The 10,007-nt window shown below is 43.5% G+C and overlaps 1 protein-coding gene across 1 annotated transcript; it reads right to left on the reverse strand.

Annotated features, from left to right (window-relative positions):
• Nucleotides 1–764: 764 nt before the first annotated feature.
• On the reverse strand, nt 765–3,405 carry T265_07904 (hypothetical protein; the record flags this gene model as incomplete). Its single annotated transcript, XM_009173561.1, has 2 exons — nt 765–917; nt 2,959–3,405. 2 exons carry the CDS (start codon nt 3,403–3,405, stop codon nt 765–767), a joined length of 600 nt encoding a protein of 199 aa, XP_009171825.1.
• Between the last annotated feature and the right edge of the window lie 6,602 nt (nt 3,406–10,007).

A 10,007-nucleotide genomic window follows, 5' to 3' on the forward strand; every position in this document is an offset into this window, starting at 1 on the left:
ACGGTTGAAAAAGTGCATATTGCGAAATACAAGGCTAAATCTTATGCTATTGGTGTTGCTCCAGAATATGAGCTCGCTCAAATGAGTGATATTAACAGAAATTCGTCCAGTTTGTACTTTTGCGATGGTGGCTGGCATGGCCTAACAGACACCTGGGGTTCACATCTTACACTGCCAATCTTATGTACTACTGATGAGCTCTTATAAGCAGTCCAATATGAGAATCAGTTAATAGATAATGACGTGGATACAGACTTCAAAATTACTCGCAACCCAAACAAAATTTACTTGCCAGTGACTAGCGTCATTGTTGGAATTATCGTGATGGCGACAAAACTGCCGAAACTTTCATTAATTTCGGTAGGCTGTGACGGAAAATGTCGGCCACTTATTAGTACGGTAGAGCAATTCGCTGTCGCCTGAAACTGCCCTCAGTAATAATAAGGCAGGCATTCCAAAATGGAACGTCCAATTTCCAAAACCGAGCACCTTATCTTTAGACAACTACAAGCAGCACTACTGAATACGACCCTAACGTTTGCAATACGAAATTATTGCTATTTTGGAATCTTATTCATATAGTGTATATCGCATCTGAAGACAAAGTCTCATTACAGTAGTTGGAATGATATATGTCAGAAGCTGAAACATTGCGGGAAAACACAAAGCACGGAAGTGTCGTAAGCATAAAAATCAACCTAGCGAAACTAAGTACTTCACTTATTTCAGAGGCCTTATCTGGGCTTTAACATAAGAAGAAATGATTATTCAGCTGTAACGCCGTTTTTGTGCCTAGCTTCCATGCCACCCAAAGGATGCGTGAGGGCTGGGATACTGCCGGGTTGCTCAAGCCTGGTCAGGGGAGGTCGAAAAAAAGAGGGTAGGTTCGAACCACGGACCGTCCGGTCAGTAACGCTCTAACCACTTAAGCCATCTCGCCCCTGTCTGTGATTTAAATAAGCTGAATTATTCTTGTGTGGAAAGTATGATATTCCAGTCTGTTGTCATTGTAGATGGCGATTTCTCAACAATATCTTAACAAAAATAATTTAAACATGTTATCAATTGGCAGACAATTTTTCTCTCCTTCGAGGGTTCCAAAAAGTGGCGAGTTTTACGGGGTTCCGTGACCACCTCCGAAAGTTTGCACCTCATCTCAGGCTGCATTTGAAGGAACGCTTTGATTTTTATGTTCTGAATTGACTGGTCAAATCCTTGCGGTGGAGCATATGAGGGTGAGGATATAAGTGACGACTGCGAATTCCTCAACTGAGAATTTGTCGCTGGCGTTTTAGGCCCTTAGACTTTTCCAGTAAGATTACATAGGAATTATCAGAAAACGGATAGTCTGAATCCAGGACTCAAAGGCCTGCTTTTGAGTCTCCGAAGGTCAGATGGAAAAACCCTGCAGACTGTTGACCAGGTTTATATGGGTTGGATCAGCTTCATCAAATAAGAAAATGACGTATCTATGCGCATCATGCAAGCTGGGTCGGAATATTTTCCGGTCTTTCAGAAGGTAATCAAACACCGAATGACCTTTTTGAGGCTACGCACCCCACCAGTCCACTCCAGTACCGATGAGTGGGCTATCTGGATATTTGGGGAGTGTATACGTCAGTCATAGCCCAACAGACAGCATTTGTAATCCCATCGTTACTCGTACGTCTGACTATGTCTAACACAGTTCGAATACATCCCCGCATCCTGACAGGTTTAACAGTTCCCATATATGTTCCCGCCATCGGGTGCGCGCCGTCCACTCAATACAACAATAACAAGCCACTATTGTTTAGACGTCCGATTGTAACAACAACTGTGTCATCCAGCATGAATAAAACCGAGAACAGAGTTGGCACAAGCGATCGGAATGAGTGAACTAGACAGAAACCGTATTTCGTGGGAGGAACACGAGACCGTCATTCAGCAAGCTTTTGTTTAACACGCTGACTGGGGTAGGCTTGTTTTCACTTGGCTTTTCCGTATTTCCGCATTGGTGGGATTTATTTTGTGAATACACCCCCTAAACTGGGTCACAGTTTCCCATATTATGCGATCAAAGAGTTGTGTATGTGCTACTGTTCACCTCAGCAAACTGTGGAAATTTATATTACTTCGCATATTAATGAGTCCAGTTCGGGGACTGCACTGAAAATGCGCGTTGCCATTGAGGTGTTTCAGAACCAATTATTTCGATTCTAAAATTTCTCAAAACATTACAAGTCCCATATGAGCTTTTCATTAAAAGATTCGTGACTCTAAATCAGGTCGCATGGCTTGAGCTTGAAGGCATGATAAAGATACCGAATCTAGAGTAAGCGCAATTTTATAAAACTGATGAACGGCTGACAGTAACCCATGTGGCACGTGTCCTAAACTGCACCTTAATGATGGTTCTTATCACAGTTCAGAACCACTCCTCCGTTTTATAGCACCTGTTGAATTGCCGAATAAAGTTTGGTGCAGGCTGTTCTTGTTTGTGTTTGCGGTAGCGGAGCGCCACATTTGGTATATTACTGTGTAGAACACAACCTGTGAGGGAATTTCCCCGATCTTGGTGGATGTGTCCTGTATGGCATGCCAATTAGCCAGGCACTTTTTGCGAGTATAAAACCCGTACTAGGCAAAAGTCACTTATTTATACTAGAGAAGCACAAATTGGTATCGCCAAGAAATTTTGTACGCGCAACCAGATGCACAAAAGCTGAATTACTGTCACTGTATCCGAAATCTCACGTGATCTCTTTGGAAAACGATATTTCTCCAAATATTTATGAATGGAACCATAAGACGTTCGTCAGGAAGTAGGATCATACAGAACTTTGGTTTAACATGCGCACGCAAACTTCTACCACGTGAATAAAGATACGTCCATGCCAGACATTGTTTACGCCGGAGGGTTGGTGAGAGGAAAAAAACTATTGATGTGTACATATGCTTGTGCCTAACTGCGCATACCCGAACTGGAAGGCTCCAGACTGCATAACCGAAGTGTTTTGTTATCTGAGCGCGCGGTGTATTCTTTTCTTGATTCCAGCGTATGATTATCTCAAATGTTGACTTTGGTGATATGCCAGTCATCTCCAACTGAATCAGGGACAACTTGCAGTTGGTGAATCCCGGTGTATTTGGCTCAATCGACTCATAGTTGGTCGGCAAAGTAGTAGAGCGTGTGAAAATGTTTGGATTAAACCTCTGCTGGCTTTTGAAACTGTAGGGAATCAAGCCTTTTGCACCAATCAGATCCTCCTTCCGATTTGCTTTTAGCTCCTGAATCCCCCAATGAAGAGTGCTGAATTTTGGAGACTCTTTCTGTTGTCCTCGTAGTCCCACTTGCTTTTTCCGGCTAACCCTTTGGTTGTTTCCAACCCGATCTCCTACTCGGTTAAGAGGTATCCAGTTCATGTAAAGCCGTCAAAAGAAACAAATGTCCATTGTTTTGTGCGGTCCTTTTTAAGCCTTTCGGTCATTGTCGGTGAATCGGTTGTTTTAAGTAGAAGGGAGAGTTTTGTTAGAAAAATCTGATAAAAGATGAAAGGTTGTGAAAAGTGATTAAAGCCTGAAAAGAAAGGCGGCTGCTCAACCCCCCCCCCAAGTTCCTTCCCATGTACAACTCACGCTACAGTATTTCAAGACAAAATTTCATGCGTTAGACTTCGTTCTCTAGGCAAACACATGAACGAAGGCATACCAGTTTTTTCACTTGTAGGTTACTGCTTTGATGTTGAATAGACTGGTGAGAGTTCGGTTGAAATAGGCGTTTTATTGGAGTTCCCGGCCCAATCCAGCTCCGTATGGTGCGAAAAATATAAATTTCTAAAGTTATAAAAGCGAAGTGTAATATAATGTCATAATCCGATGTTTCGTTTGCCGTGGGCAACCCTTCTCCAGGATTTCTACACTCTGTTAAATACAACTCAAATGCACCGTCATTTTTAGTTCGATAGCACATCCGATTGGTGTGTTCCTGAGATCAGTTGGCAGTCAGGCGCGACCAACGTGTGCATGTCTTAAGTATGTGCGGTGTGTTCTCTGTGTGCGCGTGCGCGTGAATGTGTCTTGATTAGGAAATAACTCTGTTTGTTGTTTTGTTAGATGTTAAGCTTCGTTGTTGAGACCCTTGCTGATATCTGGCTAGGACGCCTACTGAGGTGTGCGATCAATCCAAGCCAGATAGACGGGATGCTGGCAGAGTGACTTTCAAGGCCTTTGAACTCGACTAGGTTTTTGGTGGATAATGCACGTGTCGTCTGTGCTCTGTGAGTCGCACAGGAAGTGACTTAGCTGTCTGGCCTATGTACTTGGCAGGATATTTTGCTCTGGGAATGTGGTAGTGACTTTTTTGGCGATGTTTCAGTTCGATAGGGTACTTAGCCCCTAGGGATATCGTTTTAAGGTGTTATCATTTCCGAGGAATGTCTTAATATCATTATCCACAAGTGTCTTTCGAGTGTCGTCTGAAGTGCCATTCCCACGGTGGCCATAGGGGTTTTGGTTCCTCAGTTGTTGGGTAGTCAGCCTCATGGGGGATTTATTTTGATGCAATACCTTACTGAGTCGCTTCAGTTCGTCTACTCGTATGGACTCTTCAGAGCATGGTTTCCTGACACGGTCAGCCAGAGTTCCGGCAACTCCGCATTTGACGTAGCGTGGATGTTAAGACTCACAATGCAAATAGATATCGGAATGTGTAGGCTTTCCCTGGATTCACACGGAAATCCATGGTGAGAGTTAACTGATAACTTTCAGTCCAGGAAGCTAACGAACCTCCGCTCGTTCTTAGTTTCCATCGTGAATTACATACTACCACATTATTCATTCAAGCTGTTTGGAAAGTCTCGCCATTATGCGATAGATGCGACGGTAAATATGTCGATTTCTAAACCAGGTACGTGGTAGAGGGACGGAGTCACAGAAGGCTCTAGTTTCAGCATGGTGCAAGAAAAGACTAGCCACTATGATTGATGCTAGGGAATCCTTAGTGACAACATAAGTTCGTCTATAGAATGCGTTTTGAAAGGCTAAATGGCCACAGTTCAACACGATTACTAATATCAGACGGGGTAGTTCCACATGCTAGAGATTTATCTTTGCACGACATATGGAACAGAAATGATAAGCGTTTGTTGACTGTTAGTACAAAGCGGTGTTACGTCAAAGCTCTTAACATGGAAAACATTGAAGTTGGCAACCTGATACTTTTCGGAAGTTCGGAGGTGGCCATGTGCACTATGAACTATTTCTTTACCTGTATCACGCTCCTTTGGTGGTGAATAGTACTTGCTCACCCAGAGGCATTTTCGCAAGGGATGTTCACAAAATAACCTTTTGCTCTATTTTCTACACCCTGTAACTTCATATTCCACTTCCACTAGCACGATGCGGAAATTAATTTCTTCAACGAATGCAACTAATTGGTTTCGCATGTTTAACAGGGGAGGAAAAGTACCAGCCAGACAGAGACAACGAATCACACCCGGTTGTCGTGTCGCAAGTGGACATTTGAAGTGGGCACAGTCCAGCAAGCCAAACAAGATGCTTACATGTTGATGAACCAGATAAATCGTACACACATGACGGTTACTGTAATTACTCTTACGAACTTGGCGTCACAGTCTTCAATGCAACATATTATTCCAAACCCCCTAGTCGTTCCACCGTAGCATACTGTTGGTCTATGCGCCTATGTGGCAGACAAGGATAACCCGTGAAAAGCGCAATCAGTCTGTCACATGCTCTCATCAAACTGCACTGTTCCCGGTGGTCATTCTGATGTCCATCAAATAAACCATTAATAGATTCACTCAGGCTAGTTTCCAGCTACCCCGGAAATGTGAGTCACTTGGAACACACGCAGAAGCCCAGATGGGAAACGTGTAGGCGCCGTAAAACAACCGCATACTCCTTGATTGGCGCTCCGGCCATTCACGAATGACTGCACATGTCTCTAATGCCAGGTGGCTGACTGTGTGATGAACTCTATTCATATCACTCCTTAAAGGAGCATTTGTTATGCATGGACGTCTCTGAAGCGGTGGAGTTTGATTCAGTCTACTCTCCCTCGTGACCCACCTAGTGAGTCATGCTTATCCGACAACGTTAATCCTAACTTGCGGGCATAAGGTTCTTGGGAAGCTAAAGCACCGGAGACAGGCCAAATGTGCCCAAGATAACCTTTATTGAGGCTTCTTGCAATGAACAGTGCCAGAATTTTCTGACAGACTGGACTTCGTTAGACTATTGTTGATTAAAACGAATGAATATATGCCCTTGCTGTACCATTTTCGGAACTTTCTGAAGAAGTATGAAAATGGTCAACATGATTGACGATCAGGAATTTTTAGCGAATGGAATGACCTATAATCATCTTGCCTAAGGTTCTTCTAGTTTTGCTAAACCCAGGAAGGACGCGGTTAGAAACAGGAAATTAAACCTGAGGTTGTTCAGGCGAAGTATAAAAATGGGAGTTGGCTACTCCTAATAGAAACGATGTATTGCACGGTTCGCATGCACTAAAGGAAATTCGAACGTGATACCAGTAAGTGGTGTTATTCGATACCGATGTATTTACACAAAAGTTCTCACCCTTCGGCGAATGTAAGGTAGTGACTTGGCTTAACTGCAAGTTTCTACAGTGTGAGGAAGATTTTCTTGGCAACTTCGAACTGCAAAAAATGAGCCGTTCATGGGACAATTCATGGAACTTGCAACAAACCTAATCAACCAAGTTTGCAGCACACTTCAACTCCCCTATCAGCATATTAATATTAAACAACTCATCGACCTACAAGATGAAAAGGACGGTAAAAAATTAATTTCCCGAAAAGATGGCTGATCAGTTGTCGGTAGTGAAGGTTCCCGATCACGTACACTTGTGAACTCAGTTTGCTAAGAGAAGATGGCAGAAAGCCTCAGTTGATATTGCTAATAGCATTCGTGTATTATGCAAGCAGTAAACACAATTTTAGCCTTCTTGTTGGGTATGCGACGCCATCCTGTGTGGAGTGTGACGATTGATGAGCAAAGTACTGTTTGTCCCACCGCATAATTGCGTGATACAAGTTGCCGAATTCATCAGATGGGGTTTGTCAGTCTTTCTAATTATCTCGGAAGCCAACCGCTGACATTTTTCCCTAACTTTATCATGATACCCATGGAGGACCTGATGGAAACAATCTATCTGAGCTCAGAGCGATTATGATGAGCACATTTCCGTTCAAGAATAGCATAAAAAGCATCCCGTTCTTTCACCAGTAACATTCTCACCTCCGATGCATTAGGTGACCCAGAGCCATCTTGTTGTAAACACGCTGAACAAACACTGTCCACTCTGCTCAGTTGCTACCCTGGTGGACAAATAGTCACACAACTGCGGACGCAAGTCTATCAAGTACAAAAGCCGAGTTGTGTTCAGCCTTGCTTACAGTCTTGTGCTCGGCCAACCCGAATTGTGTTTACTCAGCCTATCGTAAGAGGGACGTGTTCTAACAAGGTCGAATGGAACTCAAGAAACGCAGAAACAGTAAATTTGCGAAACTGAATGGGACGATAGAGACAGGATTCGTATAGATACGTCTATTCATACAAAGCTGATTTCAATAATACCGCCTATGCTCTTGGTCGTCTTCTATATAAAGAAATCCTGGGAAATGGTGTCATGGACTAGGAAATTCTGACATTTTCAAAATTAGTATCATCCACCATGTTCAAACATGTTGCATTAATTTAAAAAGTTAGGATTTATGTAGAAGTTCTTCGGAATAACCCACGCAGTAATTTGTTTCACTGATCTCCTCTACATTAATGAGAAATATTAGGATGTTGTACATTTCAAGAGTGTTCTACAGGTATAAAGATCGGCCACTTGGTTTTTGGCGGGATGTTGCTGGGAAACACAAGGCTTATAATGAAACGAATGCAGCCAACCTATTCTGTTACTGCGTTTTGACATGTTTAACTCAGCTCCGACGTAATTCCTCATGATTCTGTTTCGGCAAAAATTACCAGGACTAGTGGCTCATCCTGTTGGTATATCATTTTCAACAAAAATTTCAAACTCATTATATGGTAGTTTCCATCTGTTGACAGAGCATGAATAAAGAGATGCAGTTTTTTACCTAGGAATCCACACAAATTGAGTACTCCCGCTTCGGAAACTTCTCCAGCAAAGAGAGTGCAATTTGTCTTACTTAAGCTGTAATTTGCGCCAAGAGTCCCTGGTTAAAGACTGGTCTGAAAATCAAATGCATTCTCCAACCCTGAGGGGCAATAAAATTGCTGTGCCTAACTGCTGGTATTTTCAGACATTTAGAAATCAGGTAGTGAAGCGGTTGTGGAAAGAAGCAGTGTAAATTCCGCTTTGTTCTTCAGGTTTCCCAGTTTCACCGCAGTTCACTTTCAAAAATTAAATGAGTTTTCTGTTCAATAACGATTCAAAAGGTTATTAATAGTAATGAAAACTCATCGCCAATGTAATGTGGGGCCACATGAACGAACTAACATAATAATGGCCTCCTCTTTACAAGAAACGCACTTATGAGACGAGATCAGTTTCTGCCATCATCATCATCATCATCAACAGCATCACATCAGTGTTCAAACCTGGTGCTTAGCATCCGTCAAAGCATGATTTACTTGAAAGCCGTATTGTGGAGAAAAGAGTAAAGGTGGACGGGGAAGTGTTTAAGTGCTGATTTACGGCAATCATTCCGGGGTGCCTAACTTACAGACAACCATAAAGGCAAACTGGATAGAAACTGACAAGATCGCCGTTGAGACTGATTAGCAGCCATATCCCGCAGGGCCACCAAACAGGCGCAATGAGGATCACGCGGTCCCCATCCTGGAAGGCGAGTGGCACCGACAGCACCCAAGAGCTTCGTGATCTTCTTCATACTCCTCTGCCAAGTCAAGGGTTGGTCACCTCTCTGCTCAGGCCACTCTGAATTGGGTGCGGAAAACAGTACTCTCTTCGGCAAACGATGGTTCGGCATAGGCAACACATGTCCCAACCAACGCAGCTTCTGGTGCTGGACGCACTCTTCAATGGAAGTACCCGTTGCACAACCGAAAACGTGCTTTCTAACTGCCTCGTTACGGATTCGTCGATACCAACTCACAAGGGCTTTGGTTCCGAGGCAACGATTGTCGAACACCTGAAGACGTCTCAGTTCCGCTGCTCGAATAGGCCAAGTCTCACAGCCATACAACAAAATAGCCCGTACTGTAGCTTGATACACACGTCCCTTCAGATTCAGGGATAAACCTCTCTGATGCCTTAGGTGTCTTCAATTAGCAAATGCGACCCAAGCCTTGCAGATTCGTGCATTTACCTCATCCGCCACACTAAAATCAAAACTAATATAACTTCCAAGATACGTAAAACGCTCCACAACTTCCAGTACCTCTCCCTGGATTGTAAGTGGTGTGTCCAGTGACCACACGTCCACCAGCATGACCTTACACTTGGTAGGTGCAAGGCCCATGGCAAAGGTCAGTCCTTCCGAAAACCCCCGCACCATCTCCTCCTCTTCGGGAACGGGAACGATGTCGTCTGCATATTTCAGACGAGACCATCCAACATTCCTGTGACCATTTCATCGATCATAAAATTAAATAGGAATGGAGACACTGGGCACTCCTGACTGACATCAATTTATGTACTGAAGCTTTTGTTGAACTTCTCGCATACTTGACACGTCCGGAAGTCTGAGAACACAAAGAAGTTATGATGTTCACAAATTTGCTGGGTATTCCTTGATGGGTAAGCGTATCAAAGAGAACATTCCGGTCAACCGAATCAAATGCGCCTTGGAAATCGAGGCATACTGAAATTGGAGGTCATTTGCACGTATGGCTTTGTTCTAGCACCTGATGGAGTGTGAACGTTTGGTCAATTAAACATCTACCAGGTAGGGATTTAGCTTGCTCCTCTCGCTGAAGTGTTTCACGAGCCATCTTGGGGGGACGAATTACAGCTCACTCCTAAAGTCTGACCACTACCGGAG

The sequence above is a fragment of the Opisthorchis viverrini genome (assembly GCF_000715545.1).
Source record: "Opisthorchis viverrini unplaced genomic scaffold opera_v5_195, whole genome shotgun sequence".
Lineage (NCBI taxonomy): Eukaryota > Metazoa > Platyhelminthes > Trematoda > Opisthorchiida > Opisthorchiidae > Opisthorchis > Opisthorchis viverrini.